We start from the raw sequence: 20,576 nt of genomic DNA, 5'->3' as shown, positions 1-20,576 counted from the left end.
GCAGAAAATACTCAGCACACCGTGTCAAATGATGACATAAAATGTGCAAACTGTACCAAATGCGTTCTAGTCCGACTTCCAAATCATATGAGCAAATGCATTACGTTTTTTATCAAAGCTCTTCACAAGCTGCTTTCATCTTAGCACATTTTGTTAACAAAAACATTTTATACAGTCTTAAATCAACTCATTCTTCATAACACTGGCAAACACACTTTATGATCCATAAACACTAATAACTGGAGCATTACACAATGTTTTCTTACATAAAATGTCTTCACAAACAAGAATGGCACTCTACTGTTAAGATTGAGTGAATGAACACACTTCATACCTACATTACAGCACATAATTATTTCTGAGCTTTACCCTTTGTAGAGATGGGAATGAAATTGAAAAACTAACACCTGTGCAGTTGTTCAAACTACATATAATTGTTTGAATATAGTATTTCATTACGAGATTTGGAATACATTTCAATATGGTTACTATTACTGTGAAAATGTAGCAAAAGGCTCTCTTGTTCAGTTTTGTATTATGTTAAGTTTTGAATAAGTTGATCAGTTTTGTAAAGAGCATGTGAATGTGTAAATTGGCCAGGTTCACAGAGCTTTGATGGTGTTTGAGTGAGAAAATAATTCATGTCATTTGTAATGTATTTTCTACCAGTGCAATGATCAATTATCAAGTTTAGACATCTAGATGCTGTTGTGGTTCACTGTGTGAAGAGTTTTGAAAAAGTGAGGGTTGAGAAATGGGTTGTAAATGGATCTCTAAATCAAATGCATTATATTCAATGCACTGGTTTCTGATAATAATTAATATGCTCATATATAGTCAGTGTTTGGGAAGGTTACTTTGGAAATGTATCAGGTTACAGATTACAAGTTACCCTATTTAAAATGTAACAAGTAGTGTAACTTTTTCAATTACTTTACTAAAGTACTGATTACTTTCTGATTACTTTTCTAAATTTCTAGCAAATGTTTTGAACTGTTAATCATTTTCAAACATCTACAGCAGGCCGCGTTAACATTACAGTAGAATTTAACACTGATTACTGACAGACTTTCAGATTCCTTCTTCACTTGAATTCAGATTATAATCATTAGCATATCCACCACAAGATCAGACTTTAGCATGTCTTTTTACTTTCAGATCATTCTGATGGTAAATACAGATTTAAAATCATAGTTTAATAGGTATGATATTGTTTTTGAAATCAAATCTTTGCATAGCTATGACAGGAACCACTGGCATCTAACAATGCCCTGGGAAAAAAAAAATAAAAAAATTATTGGTGTCTGATTTTAGAGCAGTCAATGCAATTTGGGAAAGAAATCGATCAAATCTAATCATTAAAATTTTCATAAAGTGCCTAAATAATGTAATTACATTTTTTTTCTCAATAGCTTTAACAGATTAGTTATATTTATTTTGTCATTAAATTCAAACTTTTTTCCCAACACTGAATATAGTTGATAACTCAACGCGGGATTATTTCAAATAGTCGTCATATTTTCACGTCAATACAGAAACACAGAGTTTTATTATGGACTCCAAACAAATATGCACAAACTCAGCGCCTTTTTTTTTTTACATAACATAATAGTTCTTGATACCCAATTTATTTCCAAGATTCCAACGATACCGTTACGCGTTTATGTTTGCAGTAAGTAAAGCTGAACTTATTCAAACTATATCATCGACAACCAGGCCTATAGGCCTACTAACATTTCGTCTGATATATTCACGTTTTCGCGTGACAGTGAAACGAGACGAATCCTTTGAATTCAAACAGCGCTCATCCAAACGCCGCACGCCACTGAAACATCGGTATTTTAGCGGATATTTCGAGTCTATGTACATACTAAACCGCATTAAATCGCCAGACACGATAACTGCACGTAGCATTGTTAAGAGTCAAACGTTTATTTGGAAAAATAATTTGGTAAGACAGCCAACAGCCTATTTCAAACTAAGTGTTGCTTTTAATTCACATCGTGATTTTTAAATATAATGCTTTATTCAGTGCCACAAGAACAAGAGGTATTACATATTCACATTAGCTACCAGATAGCCTAGTCCTAAAAAAAAGAAACGAAAATTACATAAGTTTCAGAGGATTACATGTTTTCAGTGCTTTTTTGTTGTTGTTGTTTTTGTTTGTTCCAAGAAATTTACATTATAATTTAAAGTCATTCATAAAATATAAAAATATGGTCCCTTGACATCATCATCCTGCTCAAACACAAGAGAGAGTGACGTAAGAAGAGTCATTCTGAACCTCCCTCTCTCTCTCTCTCTCTCTCTCTCTCTCTCTCTCTCTCTCTCTCTCTCTCTCTCTCTCTCTCTCTCTCTCTCTCTCTTTCTCATTGGCGATCACAGCGCCTGAATAATTGAATGGCTGGACGGAATCTACGGACTCTGAGAGGAATATTCAAAGGACTAAAAAGGACAATTAAAGATTTTAACATGGAAATAAACACGGGCTTGTGAAATGGAGGACTGGAGAACATGGACACACTGAATAGACGTTCACCGTAAACTCATCTTCACTATTTTTACTTTTATGCTGATCGTCATGGATTTATTAGATGTTTGTATTATTTTATCACTGTAATTTGCCATTTTTTAACGTTTTAAATCAAAACGCCAAAGCGAATTCAAAAGCGATAGTGGCGCTGAAATGTGATGCTCGAGTTCAATTCCCTTTCTAAAGTATATAAAAAAGTGATCAGAATCGAAATCTAAAGCGACAGGACTGGCTGATTTATTGAAGGACGTTTCTGGAAATACTTTCAGCGTGAGAAGAATCAGTGTTAGAGGAGATTTCCAGTCGTTTCAATTTTATTCATTTTAATTCACAATAAAGCCCAGGACTCTTCATGCCAAACAAAGGCCGTCAGTAGTCGATCTTTCACTGCAACAGAAACGGAAAACACGCAGGAAAACAATAAACCGAGTTTAGCGTTCTAGTGAGTGACCATGATCATCGTGTCGCGTTCTGTTCGAGACTAGCCGCAAACGACAGCAGCGCTTTAGACGCGTCCTTCTTCTCCATGTGTCAGAAATGAAGGAAAAGTCCAAGAATGCTGCGAAGACACGAAGAGAAAAAGAAAATGGAGAATTTTATGAACTGGCCAAACTGTTGCCGCTGCCCTCGGCCATCACATCTCAGCTGGACAAAGCGTCGATCATCAGACTGACCACAAGCTACCTGAAGATGAGAGCCGTGTTTCCAGACGGTGAGTTACGATCCGATTTCAGACCGATTTAAAGCAGACACTACACGCAAATCTACTTTGATCACACTGATTTTCAGTTTATCTTTTTATTTTTATTTTATGATGTTTCAGTAATTAATTTCAAAATTAAAAGGTCGGACAATTTAATTTAATTAACCGTAAAGCATTTGAAAACCAGCATTTTGGTTAAGTTAATTAGTTTAACCACTCGAAGTCTAAAAGTTTAAAATAAAATGAATAAAAAATAATAGGCCAAATGGTGAAAATTAATAGAATCTGAATTCGTTTTGATCAGATGTGCTCTGCGTGATGAAATGAAACTGGTTACTCAAAACCATCTGAAAATATAATAATAAAGCTGTAAATGACCAGAGGTCTAAAAAATACTTTATAGCGTTTTTCAGTTTCTTGAAAATAATTATTCCCTGTTCTTTTTTCCCCTCTTGAGTTTGTAATTTAATCTCCATCAGCACACATTAATCGCAGATTCAGTCTCGCTGTCGAAGACTTTCGCTTGCAGTGAAAATCTGCTTTTTTTGCTGAGTCAAAATATATATTTATAATGTGTCATAACAGATCTCAAATTGTAAAATGGATAAATATTTCACAAATGGAAGAAAAAAATCTATATCGGATTACTTTGACGCTATAGAGTCTATTAATTTATGAAGAATTAATGTTTCTTTTTTGCCTATAAATTAGCTACCTTTGCAAAATTCAAATTAAACTCAACCATTTAATATCTTTAATTTCCGTTTTAGGCTACGTGGAAGTTTAGATAATATTAAATAATGCTGTATATATATAATGTAAAGAGTAAATTATTATATTGTCAGTTTGTCTCTGATGGACTTGATAACACGCAGTAATATAAAATACGTAATAATCATACATTTTAGTATTTTGCTTTGTCTTTTAAAAATATTTCTGGAAAAGACATATTCTGTAGCAAAATGACATGCTCGGAAGGGAGTTTTGATTACTGTCTAATCACTTATTTATAATAATTATTTCAGGAAATTTAGGATTATGCCCAAATCATTTCCCCCAGATTCACTACGCAAACTTGACAGATAAATGTAATTAACATATGTGATAAAGATTTTAATAACTCCAGTAAAACTGCTTTTTAAATTAGATTTTAATACTAAGGCGGTCACTCATTGATTTTTTTTTTTAAACGCAAAATCTGAATGAATTCTTCACAAAGCACACAATATCAATGTGATAAAACTCCAGCTGTTTATGTGACGTGTAATAAAGGTTTTTACAAAACGTCGTTCCGTGTGTAGGTCAGTATTTGAGTGTGTTTGTGTTTGTGTGTGAGGGCTCGGAGAGGCCTGGGGTCAGTCGGCGAGGGTCAGTCCTCTGGACATCATGGCCAAAGATCTGGGATCTCACCTGCTGCAGGTGCGAGCCTTTAAAACCACTTTATATTTTGACGCTAATTTCTTGAAATTAAATGTTTGTTATTATGCTCCCTGGTTTTATCTTTCAGACGCTGGACGGGTTTGTGTTTGTCGTCGCGCCTGATGGTAAAATCATGTACATTTCAGAAACAGCTTCGGTACATCTGGGTTTGTCACAGGTGAGAGTTTAACCTGAAACCAGGGTCAGTTCAGGGCCACAGTGATAACACACTTCAACACACACATAACAGACATAACGTTATAATTCTATCTGGGGAATGTGAAGTGAATTCATGCACACTTTTGTTTGCTCCATATCCTCATTTGTGCTTCTATTGAGAAATTCAGTCTAGTCTGAAGTCTGAAAAACACTGGGCTTCTGCTTGTTTAAAATGTTTAGATTTTGTATCTGGGAATGTAAAGAGACTCAACACATTCAAATTTGTGTGTGTGTTTGAAAAAAAACCAGTGTAGAATTGATTTAATGGAAATACAATTTAAAAATTACTGTTTGAAATTACATTAAAAATTACATTAGTGACATAAGGTCTAGGACTAGCGTTGTCATTTTTAACTGTGATGCCATTTTTTCAGCGGCTATTACTGCAATATAAGAAAACTCTGCATAGACTCTTACTGAGATAGTTATCCCAAAGTCATTTATTATTTATTTATTCTCCCTCATGACCTTCCAAACCTGTTTGAATTTCTTTCTTCTGTTGAACACAAAAGAACTTTCATAACCAAACAACTCTAGTGCCCATTGACTTCCACTTTATAGACAAAAAACACCCACATTTCTCAAATTTGGTTTGGAAGAAAATGAAGGTGTGGAAATTCTCACATTCTGGGTGAATTATCCCTTTATGAAATTCGTCTGTGCTGATTCATTCGGTTCTTTAGTAGTATTAGCACCGCTTCATAAAGTGTTCAGGCCTTGTGCACTTTATACTTTCCAAATTACATTTTGCTTCTAAAAATGAGCAAACACAACACATTCCTCCATCTGATGAGAGACGCAGGCTTTGCCCTACCATCCTAAAGACAGCAAACTGCATCTGACAGGAGACGACAAGCAGGACAATCAGAGTCTCTTTGAGGAACAGACCCTTCAGAAACTTCACAAACAGCTTCATCTGAGCAGTGAAGAGAAGAATCTGCCGCTGCTGGCCTTCAGGATCATCTGACAGCTCAGAAGAAAGGGAACGAGTGCTGCAGGAAGCATGAGACGAAACCTCAGCTGAATATTTCTGTGGACCCTTTTCAAATGCGGAAATAAACCACTGCAGGAAAAACAACGTCTGTCATGGGAAACTCTATTTTTGCTCTTGCTTTTCCACGACTTCACAAAATAGGAAAAGAGATGGACTACAGCAGACAGAAATCAATGATCAGCATGCAATCCCAGAGATTAATTTGTTTGGGTTGAGGGATTCCTGAATTTGATTTGAACTAAAAACAAAATACAAAAACAAACAAATTAACAAACAAAATCTGTGTTAGAACTACTGTAATGCAGTCACTTTAAAACTAACATTAAAACTGAAAAAAAGTGTTTCTTGGAGACAAGAGATAGTGTCCAACAAGTCTAGTTGAGAAGTATTGAAAGAAGAATTTTAAGTATTTCCTTGATTTATAGAAAAGATGAACTAAAAGTCTAGTTTGTAGGCCCAGGATCTATATTCGTCCTCCTGAAGATCTCCACGGGTGAGTTGAACGGAAAACGCTGTTTTTATAGCCTAGTCAAAGCAGCAGCGGCCGCGAGAGACGCGCCCCATCGCAGATGATGCTGTTAGTGCGGGAACACCTGTGTTTGCTGACTACTGAGCATTCAAATGCGCTGGTTACTGCAGAACGACAGCGTGAACGGCTGAGACCGACACTCTGTGCAGATATGAAGCCAAGCACACAGTGAGTGTGTTCAGTAAAGTGTGCATTCCTGCACGATCGAGCCGCGGCGCTACAAAGAGCAGATTATCGCGCCATGCCGCAGCTGCGCAGAAACTCATTTGTCGCTGAAGTGCTGGGGAGTGACCTTCCCTGTGTCTGATGTGCCCTGCTAATTTACACACAAAAATGGATCAAAGTCCAGCACAGAATCCGCTTTTGTTTTCACATGCAAATCATGTTTTTATACATGAACTCTTTGCAGCGGGAATCAGACCGTCTCTTTGAGATGGACGCAGATCAATTTCAGACAAACAGGAGCTTAGCTTCACACACACACACAAACACACAGACAGACTTAAATGTGCGAATACACACCCTTTTCACAATAGGCATTTTTGTGAGTTGATGTAATCTTCTTAAATGACACAGGTTCTCATCTTAATCTCAGCTGGGTTTTCCCCACTTTGCAGCTATTTGACTGGTTTCTCTTTAGGCCGCCTGGTAATTATCTGGCAAAAGGCAAAGCAGCGTGACTGAATGGTGGTTTAGAATGTGATGTCTGTGTGTGCTGTAGGTGGAACTGACCGGTAACAGCATCTTTGAGTACATTCATCCATCAGACCACGACGAGATGAGCGCCGTGCTGAGCGCACACCAGCCGCTGCAGCCACACTTCCTGCAGGGTACACTCTCTCTCTCTCTCTCTCTCTCTCTCTCACACACACACACACACACACACACACACACACACACACACACACACACAAACACACGCACGCACGAGAATTAAATTCATATTCATCACAAAGCTGATCTGTTGCAGAGCTGGAGCTCGAGCGCTCGTTCTTCCTGCGCATGAAGTGTGTTCTGGCGAAGCGGAACGCGGGACTCACCTGCGGCGGTTATAAGGTCAGTTCGTCTCTCCTCAGCTGTACTAATAAACCATCAAACACATACACACGTGTGTTTGTTTGGAATTAAAGCAGATGACGGCCAGTAAAATTATATGCTCATGGTTACTTTCCCGCGGGCGTTATTTTCTGCGAGCTCATCTCAAAGCCGAGTTTTGCATTGCAAATGTCATTAAGTCAAAACATTTCTCAAGAGCTCGAGTTCACATGGAGAGCCACTTTAGAGCCAGATTCGCTGCCATTTCACTGTCGACACTGTGCGGCATGAACTGACCCTCAAAGCTGATCTGATTAAATGTAGCAAAGACTCGTTTGAAAGCAAACCGCATATTTGAATACATCATAAACCGATGACATTTTCCCTGCGTCTTCACTCGCTTCATCAGTCAGGCTTTGGAGATTTGTTTAAAATTTACCTTGGCAATAAACAAGTGGTTTATGTTACATAGAGAATAAATCAGACTCTGGATTCGGAGGCGGGTCAACAGGACAAAAAATATCTGAGTGTGTCTGTGTACTTGTTTATGCAACATTGTGGGGACCAAATGTAGTAGTGGAGCCAGGATGTTTCCAGTACATAAAGTACTGGACTGTTTTAGTGCCTAAAACACAACTGAATATACAATACATTTATACTTAATTGTAATTGAGATATTTGTGAATTAGATCAAATAATACTGAGTGAATATGACATTTTTGTATTATTCCTGACCTCCAGGTATTTTGATAAAGGGGCTCACTATAGCTTTATTGCTCAGTCAGCTTGGTTCTGATTCTCAAAACCCCCAAAAGCTTGTTCTCCAACATTGCATACTCATGGATGAGACATGCCGATAGTGATAACAATGTGAAAAGGCACATGCCAGAATGTTAAATTAGTTATTTTATGCATTTAAAATGTTTCATTTTCATTTGTACTTTAAAAATTAACAAATGAATAATAATAAGCACTCATTTTCTAGTATACATTTATATATTTAACAGATACTTTTAGCCAAAGCAACTTACAATTGTGCAATACATCAAGCAATTCATTTACATTTATGCATTTAGCAGACGCTTTGACTTACAGTGCATTCAGGCTATACATTTTTTTATTTTTATTTTTTTAACAGTATGTGTGTTCCCTGGGAATCGAACCCATGACCTTTTGCGCTGCTAATGCAATGCTCTACCACTGAGCCACAGGAACACTCGATTCATCTTAAAGAGGCAAATAGACACAGGAAGTGCTTGTAATACCAAGTTTCAAGCATTATTCAAATAAGTACAAGCTAGACAGAGAGAGATGAAAGAAAAGAGAAAAAGATTTATAAATTTTTTTAGGATGAAGTCAAGTAGCGTCAAAAAAGATGAGTCACTTAAAAATTGTCAGGGATTCAGCATTCCGGATAGGGGTGGGAAGACCATTCCACCAGCCAGGAATGGTGAATGAGAAAGTTCTGGAAAGTGATTTTGAGCCTCTCTGTGATGGTACCACAAGGCGTCGCTCACAGTTTTCAGACTTCTGGAGGGGATGCAGATTCATAGTAGTGAGTGGAAGAAGCAGGTGCTGAGCCTGTGGCTGTTCTTTATGCAAGCATCAATGTCTTGAACTTGATGCAAGATGCAACCAGTAGCTACTGCAAGGAGATAAAAAGAGGTGTAACATGGGCTCTTTTGGGCTCGTTGAAGACCAGTCGTGCCGCTGCATTCTGAATCATTTGTAGAGGTTTGATTGTGCTTGATGGAAGTCCAGCCAGAAGAGCATTGCAATAGTCCAGCCAAGAAATGACAAGGGCCTGGACAAAATGTTGTGTAGCATGCTCTGTTAGAAAGGGCATGATCTTTCTGATGTTGTTCAATGCAAACCTGCAAGATCGAGCAGTCTTTACAGTGCGGTCTTTGAAGGTCAGCTGGTCATCAAAGGTTACACCAAGATCCGAACTGAAGTTGATGGGGTAATTATAGAAGAACCTAGCTGGATGGTGAAATCATGCTGTAGAGATGAAGATCAACATAATGAAAGAAACACAAACTTATAAATGGCTACCCACTGTTCTGGGTGTGTGTTCACGGCTGAGATGTCCACCAGGCAGCCTGAGATCCGTGCAGCTACCGCTGGATCATCTGGTTGAAATGAAAGATAGAGCTGTGTGTCATCAGCATAGGAATGGTAGGAGAAGCCATGTGCCTGTATGATGGGACCCAGTGATGTTGTGTATATGGAGAAGAGGAGGGGTCCAAGAACTGATCCCTGAGGAACCCCAGAGACCAGCTGATGTGCTTTGGATACATTACCTCCCCAGATCACCCTGAAAGACCTACCAGTGAGATAAGATTCAAACCAGCGAAGGGGAATCCCTGTGATGCCCAGATGAGAGGGCAGACAGGAGGATATGATGATTGACAGTGTCAAAAGTAGTAGACAGATCCAGCAGAATAAGAACTGATGATTTGGAATCAGCTATTGCAATCCGCAGGGCTTCCGTGACTGAAAGTAGCACAGTCTCAGTTGAATGGCCACTCCTGAAACCTGACTGGTTACTGTCCAGTTTGTTGTTCTGTGAAAGAAACAATGATACCTGGTTGAAAACAACTCTTTCGAAGGTTTTCGCTATGAATGGAAGAAGAGAGACAGGTCTGTAGCTATCTGTAAGTGAATTGTTTAATGTAGGTTTCTTGAGCAGTGGGGTTACCCGAGCTTGGTTGAATGCAGTGGGGAAGGTGCCTGTGAGGAGAGATGTGTTGATGATGTGTGAGTGCAGGAAACAGTGTAGGAGAGATTGCTTGGAAAAGATGTGAGGGGAGTGGGTCTAGAGGGCATGTTGTAGGAATTGGTCTAGAGGAGAAGTTTTGATACTTCTGCCTCAGTGAGGGGACAGAAGGAGAAGATGGGAGTTTTAGCAGTGGATGTGGTTGGTTGGAGGTCCTGTGTGTGTTGGGCTGAGAATTGACTACTGATTGTTCTGGTTTTGTCTGTGAAGAATGTGGCGAAATCATCAGCTGTAATAGAAGTGGTGGGAGGCGGTGGAGGGGGACAGAGGAGAGAACTGAATGTTTTGAAGAGATTAGAAGCTCTGAGATGTCTGGAGCGCTGTTGATCTTGTTGTGCAAGTATGAAGATTTGGCTGATACATACTCAGGTCTGACGGATCTTTTGATTTGCACCATTTTCTCTCTGTTGCCCTGAGTTTGGTTCGATGCTCACGAAGAACACAGATAACCAGGGGTAAGAAGGGGCAGCCCGTGCTGGCCTGGAGGAGAGAGGACACATATCATCTAGACAAGAGGTTAAAGTAGAGCATAAAGTGTCAGTTGCTGCATTCACATCCAGAGATGAGAAATGGGTAGGTGAAGGAAGAGAGGAGGATACTACACAGGAAAGATGGGAGGGGGAAAGTGAGTGTAGGTTTCATCTAAAAGTAACTGGTATAGGGGTTGGGGGTGCACAGTTAGCAAAATGTAGGTTAAATGTAATGAAGAAATGGTCAGAGATGCGTAGGGGCTTTACCAAAATGTTGTCTGCAGTACAGTTGCGTGTACAAATTAAGTCAAGTTGGTTGCCTGATTTGTGCGTGCTTGTAGTGGTAAGGTGTTTGAGATTAAATGAAGCGAGGAGTGAATGGAAGTCTGAAGCATAAGGCTTGTCCAGATGAATGTTGAAGTCGCCAAAGACTAAAAGTGGACTGCCATCCTCCGGTAATGAGGACAGCAGCCCATCCAGCTCTTCTAGGAAAGTGGATAGAATTTGCCCAGGAGGGTGGTAAATTACCACAACCTGGAGTTTTATAGAAGCTGTTACAGTGATCGCAAGAGATTCAAATGAGTCATAATTGCATAGAGGAGAGTGGGTTGAATATTTCCAATTGTTAGAAATGAGTAGACCAGTGCCCCCACCCCGGCCAACCTGGTGGGGTGTGTAAGAGAAAGAGAGTTGTTAACTAGAACAACTGGGGTTGCTGAGTCTTCTGGATGAATCCAGGTCTCAGTCAAGCCCAAGATGCTGAGTGTGGATTGCAAAGAAAAAGCAGAAATGAAGTCAGCTTTTTCAACAGCTGACTGACAATTCCAGAGACCCACAGAGAAAGAAAGAAGTGCAGTAGAGGATGTAGAGATAGGACGCAGGTTAAGAAGATTGTGTTGCCGTCTGCAAGAGATGTTAGAATGTTGTTGTGAGACAACCAGAATGTACTGAAAACACATGATAGAGGTGGAAGGGAGAGGACAGAAAAGAGTACAAAGGGGAAAAGAGTGCTTAAGTGCATTGCCCTGTTTCTTTCCTCAGTTAAAGTTGCACAGTAAGTCAATTTATAGAGCACAACATTAACACAACCATCGTTGATCCAAAGTGCTTTACAATAAAAGGTTACCTAAAAAGCAACAGAGATCAAAAATTAAAGGGGAATGAGATAGAATATAAAATAAAATAAAAATGTATATAAAAAATCAAAAGTTCTGTACACAGCATCACTCAAATGCAAGGGTGTAAAAATGAGTCTAACAACTTTTATGTTTTAGACACTTTATGTTTAGATAATATCTATTTTGCAGGAGTCCCGCGAATCATTTTATTCTCACGCATCCCGCACACACACATGTCTCTTCCCCCCACACCCGCACTCGCCCATCAAGAGTTGTCCCGTACTGCACCCTGTTGCGTTGGGTCCCACGTGTCCCACGGTACTCCCATGGGAGTGCAGGTCTCTATTGCACAGGTAAAGTCACAAGTCTTTACACTCGTAGGTCTTTACACGAGGAGGCTGAATGCTTCCACTGACAGACAACAAACAAATACACAGCCACCCAACACTTCAGAGAAAACAGCTATGGCCGCCTTTTTAAATTAACATACCCAAAAGCATATAGCAGGGCAATTAATCAAATCGAAACTAAAGTTTGCACTTAAGTGCAGGAATGGAGTAATATGTTTTACGGGGAAGTTGTGGCCTAGTGGTTAGAGCGTTTGACTCCTAACCCTAAGGTTGTGGGTTCAAGTCACGGGCTGGCAATACCACGACTGAGGTGCCCTCATTTGATCTCAAACTGCAGAATATTCTAGTGCATTTGAGAGACATTCTATAAAGTGATGCATGTACAGTTTGCAGCTTTGATCGCCTTTTTGTTAATTTCATGACTTACCTGACAACAGAACTACATTGAATGCTCATAGTTTTTTTGCGCTTTATTATGATGAAGCAATGTAGAGCGTGCTCGTAATTTTCGTGTAAAGTTGAAGAATGTGCACCGTGAGTACAGTAAAACAGCTGACAGGGCAGGGAAGTTTGGTTTACTGACATATAACCTGATAATATCTCATCAGACCACAGTTCACTGATGATCTACTGAAGCTTATCTCATCTGGCACATTTTCTGCGCTCGTTTGACTCACGCCTGGCACCGTTGCGAAGTTGAAGTACACGTCTGAAAAGTCTCCCATTTGATGTGCATGCTAAGAAATATGACTGTTCCCCATCTTAATAAATTCATTACTTGTCGAGAAAAAAAGAAAACGACAAAAAAACTGTGTGTGTGCAGGTGATCCACTGTAGCGGTTATCTGAAGCTCCGTCAGCTGCTGATGGACGTGTCTCTGTTTGAGTCCTGCTATCAGATCGTGGGGCTGGTGGCGATCGGTCAGTCTCTTCCTCCCAGCGGCGTCACCGAAATCAAACTCAACAGCAACATGTTCATGTTCCGCGCCAGTCTGGACCTCAAACTCATCTTCCTGGACAGCAGGTGAGCTTCACTCCAACACAATACTGTATCCCACAATGAAATGTGCTTAGAGTGACCAGGGGTTCTGCAGGCTTCACAAAGGCAAATTTTAGTCTTTTTCCAAGCAAGTAAAGAAAATTTAAAGACTAAAGGTCTCTTAATGTGAATGTCTTAAAGTTGGAAAATACAGCTTACAACAGATCTCCATTACTTAAAAAAAAAAAAATCTCAGCTGTGATTTTTAACCATTAAGCATTTATGGCCAATGCTAGAACACAAATAACAGCGCCGCTCATAATATCTGCTCAGACATTAAAAACACAAGGACGTCTGAAGAGAACAGTGTGCAGTTATCTGAACACAAGGAGCTTCTTTCATGAACACAGTTACACATTTACATTTATTCATTTAAGTAGATGCATTTTTCCAAAGAAACATAAAAAGTGCTAGCAGTAGAAAATTTCAAACGTTGTCCAGATCAGTATGAGCTAAACCAGGGTATGAAAGCACAGATGAGGATATTTTTGAGTGGGATGTAGTTAAGTGATCATACATTTCTTGAAAATGGTCCAGACAGCATGGGTTTCAGAAGATTATTTCAACAGCGAGGAGCGGTGAATGAAAACATTGCTGAACGAGTGTGTGTGTTACAGGAGGGTAAATGCAGTCTTGTTTGTGTATCAGGGTGGCTGAGTTAACGGGTTACGAGCCGCAGGATTTGATTGAGAAGACTCTCTACCATCACGTCCATGGCTGCGATGTCTTCCACCTGCGACACGCGCATCATTTACGTGAGTCGCTGCATGCGCTTCATCAGCGCTTCTCAGCCGTGTTCCTGGAGCTCCACCGACACACACACACGTCAGGTCTGGAGTGTGTAACAAGCTGACGACTGGAGTCAGGTGTTTGTAATTGTGCAGACATGCCGGGTGTGGGCTGCGTTCCAGGAACACGATTGAGAACAAAATAAATATTCAGTCAGCAGTGTTGGGGAAAGTTACTTTTAAAATTAATGCATTACAATATTGCATTACTCCCTAAAAAGTAGGGACTTAGTTACTTTTTATGGAAAGTAATGCGTTACGTTACTTCTGAGTTACTTTTTAAATCTGGGCAGGGCTTGCTTGTTTGATTTCTTTAATATAAAAAAATTCTTCTTTTACAAATGTAAAAGCCCTTTCACACCAAAAGTGAAGTGAATGTGGCTCAGGCTGAAGGAAGTGTAAATTCTCATCTGTACAGTAGAGGGCGCCGCTCAAACTAATCACATGAAGAATATGACGCAAGAGAAGAAAGTTCAGCACTATTCAGCAGTAACACAAATCAAACACAAATGTGTCATTTTTGATTATTAGTACGATTGAATTAGATCAAAGAAGGTCAGTAGCAAAGACACTGGTTAATAAAATGGCATTAAACACATAAATGATATTTGTCTTATTTAACATATTTAATTATTGCAGGTTTGTCTAATATTCTGAGTTTGTATTTGACTGTTTTTATTGATTTTGAGGAACACTGAATGTGTTTTTGAGTAAACACATGTTGATATTTAGTCTAGAACTACAGTAAGATCATGTTCACACACAACACTCTGCACTTACTCCTGATTTCTGTCACCATGGCAACACCAGAGCTGTCACTCAATACATGAGAAACAAAGTAACAGGCGTTACTTATTTGAAAAAGTAACTCATATTTCCTTCTAAATTAAAAAGTAATGCATTACTTTACTAGTTACTCAAAGTAATCTATTACATAACTTGCGTAACTTGTAATGCGTTACCCCCAACCCTGTCATTCAGTCGTGTGTGTGTTTGTGTGTGTCAGTGCTGGTGAAGGGGCAGGTCACCACCAAGTATTACCGGATGCTGTCCAAACACGGCGGCTGGGTTTGGGTGCAGAGCTGCGCCACCATCGTTCACAACAGCCGCTCGTCTCGGCCGCACTGCATCGTCAGCGTCAACTACGTCCTCACGTGAGTGACCTTTCACTTCCATAACAGCACTTCTGTAGGATTCATGAAGGGAAATATATGACTCTTTAAAGCCTGAAACACACTGCACAGTTTCCGGCTGTCCCAGACAAAAGATTGGCATCATGAAACAATCGTGGCTCCTAATCGGTGCTCTTATGTCGTACAGTGAGAGAGGTTCAAAGACAGCTTTTGTCACTGTCTTGCAACCAAAGATAGCCTACGATACAGCATGATCATCACACAGTGTGTTTGCTGCTACAATCCATGAAATCAACATCAACACAATATTGCGCTAAAACATAAAACTGCTTTCCACAAGCTTTTACTGTATTATAACTTTTACTGTATTTTCTGATCACACTGCAAACAAAAGAAAATCTTCCTCTGTATTTCTGTCTTGTTTTCCAGTACAAATATCTAAAAATCCTTAAATCAAGACATGAGATGCAACATGACATCAGATAAGAATGATTGTTTTATGAAAAAAAAAAGATCAAAAGAGTTTATGATTAAAATGAACAAATATCTGCCAATGTAGTCTGAAAAATTAGCTTAATTCAAAGGGAAACAAGTTTTCATTCCCCATTGACAAATATTTGTTCTTATGCATAAACTCACTTGATTTTTTCAGTTTCACAGAAAACAAGACTCTTCATTTTGCATCTCCAGTAAATACATCTTGATTTAAGGATGTTTAGATATTTGTACTGGAAAACAACAAAGAACTACAAATGAAGATATTTAGCAGTTGTGATAATGTGATATTTTATACCACAACTTCATGAATTTAAGACTTTCTGCTCTGATTTAAGACATCTTTCAGACCTTAATTTATGGAAGGGTGATTTAAGACTTGTTCAGACCTGCAGAAACCCCGTGTTCACTAATGTGTATTTCTGCAGCCATGTGGAATATAAACAGATGCAGCTCTCTCAGGACCAGAGCAGATCCAGACCATCTCTCTCCTATAAGGCCTCGAGTCTGGCGGCTCCTCAGGACTCACGCAAACAGCTGAAAGCCAAAGCAGCCAAAATCCAAAGCAAACCAAAAGCTCCCCCATATCCGCAGGTAAGAGCGCTGGCAGGCTCACCTGGGAATGGTTTCCAGACCTCACTGCATGCTGATGAAGTGGAGTGTCCCTCATGGAAGTCAAGTCCCTGCAGCCTGCCATCCTGTCAGGAGCAGACGCACGTCCCCGAGCCGTCCTACACACTGTCCTACGCACACACACCTGTGCAGACACAGATGCACCTCTCCCGCAGAGAAACGCCCTGGAGCTGCGCATACTCAGGTAACAGCCCACATACATCAGAACCACAGACAAACAAGACCTATCTTCTGCAATTTTGTTTTCCAGTGTGTCTTGACTTATGAATCTTTTGAATTTTTTTTAGCCTTTATTTTACCAGGAAAAGCACATTGAGATTAAATATCTCTTCTAGAGCGTCCAGGCCAAGACTGTCAGTAACACAAAACTCACGTAGATCTAGCAAATAGCATCTATCAAACAGAAATAAAATAACAATAAAAATAACCAATACATAACTAACGTACATCTGCCTCCAAATCATTTAAAATCACGTTAAAAACATCCAATGAGACCAGCTCCTTAAGCTTCAAGTTATTTTGTGGATTATTCCAGGCAGAGGAAGCAGCAAATTTAAATGTCTTTTTTCCCAGTTCAGTGCGCACTACTGGAACGGACAGTAAGAAAAATTCCTTTAATTAATTACATGGTTTTTTTTACAGATATAGGTCTGAAGATATGAAGGAAGTGGAAAACAAGACAAACATACTGAGGAAAAATATCACATTTTTGTGTTGTGATCAGAAGTTATTTCCATATTATAGTTTAGTAATTTTTTTTTTTATGTTCTGTAAAATTTATTAAAAACTACAATTAGAAAATAAGTTGTATTTTCAAACTGTTGCTAATACAGCCCACTCTGTGCTCCCACACATTTAGAGACCATATTGACATATTTTGTTAATTTCAATTTATTCCATAAATTTTCTATACTTGGTCTTAAAAAAGTCTTTAAAACGTCTTAAATTTACCTTCATAAATCATAACCACAAATTAACCATGGTTTTGCTACACTAGCCATAGTTTAACCAAATGGTTTTGTACTGTTTAATTAAAAAAAAAAGAAATCAGAAAAAAGATTCACAAACCCGCTCCGAAGTCCTGTTCTGAATCAAATGATTCGCAAACCATCATTTCAGATCAGGACTTCAGAGAGCGGATCGCGAGTCATTCAATTCACCAAATGATTCACAAACCAGCTCCGAAGTTCTGATCTTAATCAAGTGATTCTTGATACACGTAGCTCCGATTTTAAAAGAGTGATTCACTGTTTTTTTTCTAGGCTTGATTGTGTTTATTGGGTGCAGTCTAACATGGGTTAATGCTTTGTTTTGTTTTTTAAAAAACGCATAATTTTTTCAAATAATTTACCTTTATACCACACCGCTCTGCCACTTCTCTGAGAAACGCGCTGATCATATCCTACTTTTATGAAGCCCCTCCCTCAGAAATAGGCAATGGGCTCTGATTGGTTAGCTAGCCCAGTGTGTTGTGATTGGCTAAACCGCCTCTAGTGCATCTAATCATCCGACCCTCACCTCAGTGCCATGTGGTTCGGTTGTATTGTAAACAAGCAGCGTAGTTAATATCGCTTATCAGTTTGAGCTTGATTGAGAAGCAGAGGATATTATTATAGAGGATTGTGCAGAAACTATACAAGCACAGCTTTTAATGGTAGGCCTATGTTTTTTTTGTTTGTTGTTGTCTCATACTTTTACATACGCTGTTATTTGTAAATGCTACTGCTCATGTTAGCTTTTAATATAAGGTTTTATCCTGATGAAAGCTTTAATACAGTACGGCAACTGCATCCGCTTCCATGTTTAACGCTTCTCATAGCTATGTGAAAATAAGTGTATAATTATAACAGTTGATTGTTGGAGCTGAGCTGAATAAGAGAGAGAGAGAAAGAGAGAGAGAGGGAGAGAGAAAGATGCAGAGCAGGGCGATGCGAGGAACCATATTAAGAACCGCTGCTTTAGAACATTAATTTTGAAACTTGTGAAACAATTAGAATCGTTAGAAAATAGAATCACGATTCATATATGAACAGATTTTTACTCTACTTTTCTCTTCCTCTTCTCTAAAGCAGTGCAGCATAAGGCCCTGTCCCCTTTGCTGTCTTTTCCCCGAGGGCGGGGTTTATCTGTGTTTGTGATGTCACGAACCCGGGAAGTAACTTGTTGTAGTCCCCGCCAGCTGTTTTTTGTAGGCATTAAACTGCCAAAATTTTTGTAAGACGAATCTCTGTTTGCATTGAACTTTCAGCTTTGTAACTTTGTAGATATTGTTTATGCTCAAACAGCAACATTACACACTAACTAACGTTAAAAAAGAGAGATTGCAATGAACCACCCCTTTAACAAAATGAATGGCTATTTTGATCTGGTTTTTGCTAGTGAATCGCCTAAACTGAATGATCGAATTTACGAGTTTGAATCATTTGGAGCGGTTCAAGCGTAAATGACTCACTCAATTGAATCGGTTTGTCTGTTCCTCCTGTTGGCTCAGCTTTTATGGCATTAACTAATAATAACTAATAGTTAGTGGCTTAAAACTAGCGAGCTACTGAGCGTGTTCGCGGAGTGGATGTGCGTTTTTTGTTCACTACTCACTGCTGAGTGTGTGCACTCGGTATGGGAAACCATACTCCTCCACACATCCTTTCCTTTCCTTTCCCATCCTCACCTTTCCTTTCCTCTCCTCACCTCACCTCTCCTCTCCTCTCCTCTCCTCTCCTCTCCTCTCATATCTACAAACATATTTGGGTGAGGAAACTGGTTTACTGCTAAATAGTTAAACTTCTCCAGGGCCCCAAAACACCCTCAGACCATAGAGGGTTAATATGATGAGCTGCAGCTCAAATACATGTTAGATGGAAACATTGTGCATTATGATGGAGTTTGTTGCTTAATTCAATATATTTGAAGTAGTTTGAGCTGCAGTTCAAGTGCTGACAGTCAAATAGAAAAATTAAAGAAATGATTGTTGTATCTGTATCTGTATTAGTCTATATAAAGTAGTCAAGAAAGAGAAAAGATGAAGAAAGAGCAGATGTACACAAAACAGCAGAACAACGTAAAGTTAAAGAGGGCAAACTTTATCATTCAGCTGAACTGTACTCATATGTTTCAAACATTTCAGCTGCTATACATTCTTACTCCACACATCTATTAAATGTTTTCTAGTGTATTTCTTTAACTTCTCAGGTAATGTCAATATTAGGATCCCTTTCAGATGTGGCCAAAATTGCAAATACTGATCAAAGAACTGATCAAATGTGCACCAAGTGTACAAAGGATAAAAGTGTCTGCCAAATGCATAAATGTAAATGTTTGATTACCTGCATAACTGGACGGCATGTCTAACGGCAGCAACTCTGTCCGTCAGGTCCGGCAGGCAACGCATTCACAGCCCAGCTGCTGCAGGGCGGCTACAGACCCGGCGGGGCATTTAAAGAGGAGCCGGGTCAGAACCGCAGCAGCAGCAGAGAGCATCAGGCGCTCCAGGGCTTCGGCCAGCAGACGCAGAGATGCAGACTCTCAGACCAGAGCCACACAGAGGACAAGAGACTCCTGGTGGCCCAGAGCCAAGTCTCTCTCAACCTCCAGCACGTCTGGGCCAAACACGTCCCATCAGGACACTACGCTCTCAGCCACTTAACGGAAGGGTACCGGGCCGAGGAGGTGCACCGGACCCAGACCCCCACCGGCCCTCATTACATCAGCACCTCTGTCATCATCAGCAATGAGAGGTGACCCGCTGCACTTCTGCAAAGCCACAGAGCATCTGTTCACATTCACAGCAGCGAGTTTGACACGGGATTCCACAGCCATGACGTCTGGAGTACACAGGAGAGGACGTGTTTCAGTCATTAAGGCCTCCAGGCGAACCTTATATGTGACCCTGGACCACAAAACCAGTCGTAAGGGTCAATTTTTTGAAATACACCATCTGAAAGCTAAATAAATAATCTCTCCATTGATGTGTGGTTTGTTAGGAGGACAATATTTGTCTGAGATACAACTATTTGAAAATCTGGAATCTGAGGGAGCAAAAAAATCTAAATATTGAGAAAATCATCTTTAAAGTTGTTCAGATGAAGTTCTTAGCAATGCATATTACTAATCAAAAATTAAGTTTCGATATATTTACAGTAGGAAATTTACAAAATATCTTCATGGAACATGATCTTTATTTAATATCCTAATGATTTTTGACATAAAAGAAAAATTGATAATTTTGACCCATACAATGTATTGTTGTCTATTTCTTCAATAGTGCTGTGCTACTTATGACTGTTTTTGTGCTGCAGGGACACATATTTGCTGCATGTTATTCTTCACTAAACTGATAT

The 20,576-nt window shown here is 39.4% G+C and overlaps 1 protein-coding gene across 1 annotated transcript; it reads left to right on the top strand.

Annotated features, from left to right (window-relative positions):
* The first annotated feature begins 2,391 nt into the window (after positions 1–2,391).
* On the top strand, positions 2,392–19,977 carry LOC109088036 (single-minded homolog 2-like). The gene is made up of 10 exons (XM_042746006.1): positions 2,392–3,248; positions 4,576–4,658; positions 4,747–4,836; positions 7,122–7,230; positions 7,371–7,456; positions 12,976–13,175; positions 13,839–13,945; positions 14,985–15,132; positions 16,035–16,423; positions 19,610–19,977. Exons 1-10 carry the CDS (start codon positions 3,074–3,076, stop codon positions 19,975–19,977), a joined length of 1,755 nt encoding a protein of 584 aa, XP_042601940.1. The 5' UTR covers positions 2,392–3,073.
* The last annotated feature ends 599 nt before the right edge of the window (positions 19,978–20,576 follow it).

The sequence above is a fragment of the Cyprinus carpio genome, chromosome B19 (genome assembly GCF_018340385.1).
Source record: "Cyprinus carpio isolate SPL01 chromosome B19, ASM1834038v1, whole genome shotgun sequence".
Classification (NCBI taxonomy): Eukaryota; Metazoa; Chordata; class Actinopteri; order Cypriniformes; family Cyprinidae; genus Cyprinus; species Cyprinus carpio.
The sequence above is the reverse complement of the archived record's forward strand: the minus strand, read 5'-3'. Positions and strand labels throughout refer to the sequence as shown.

Excerpts from the sequence above, each read along its gene's own strand:
- LOC109088036 (XM_042746006.1), top strand. The coding sequence starts at position 3,074 with ATGAAGGAAAAGTCCAAGAATGCTGCGAAGACACGAAGAGAAAAAGAA. Across the intron at positions 4,837-7,121 it reads TACATCTGGGTTTGTCACAG|GTGGAACTGACCGGTAACAG; the intron begins GTGAGAGTTTAA and ends TGTGTGCTGTAG. Across the intron at positions 7,457-12,975 it reads TCACCTGCGGCGGTTATAAG|GTGATCCACTGTAGCGGTTA; the intron begins GTCAGTTCGTCT and ends GTGTGTGTGCAG.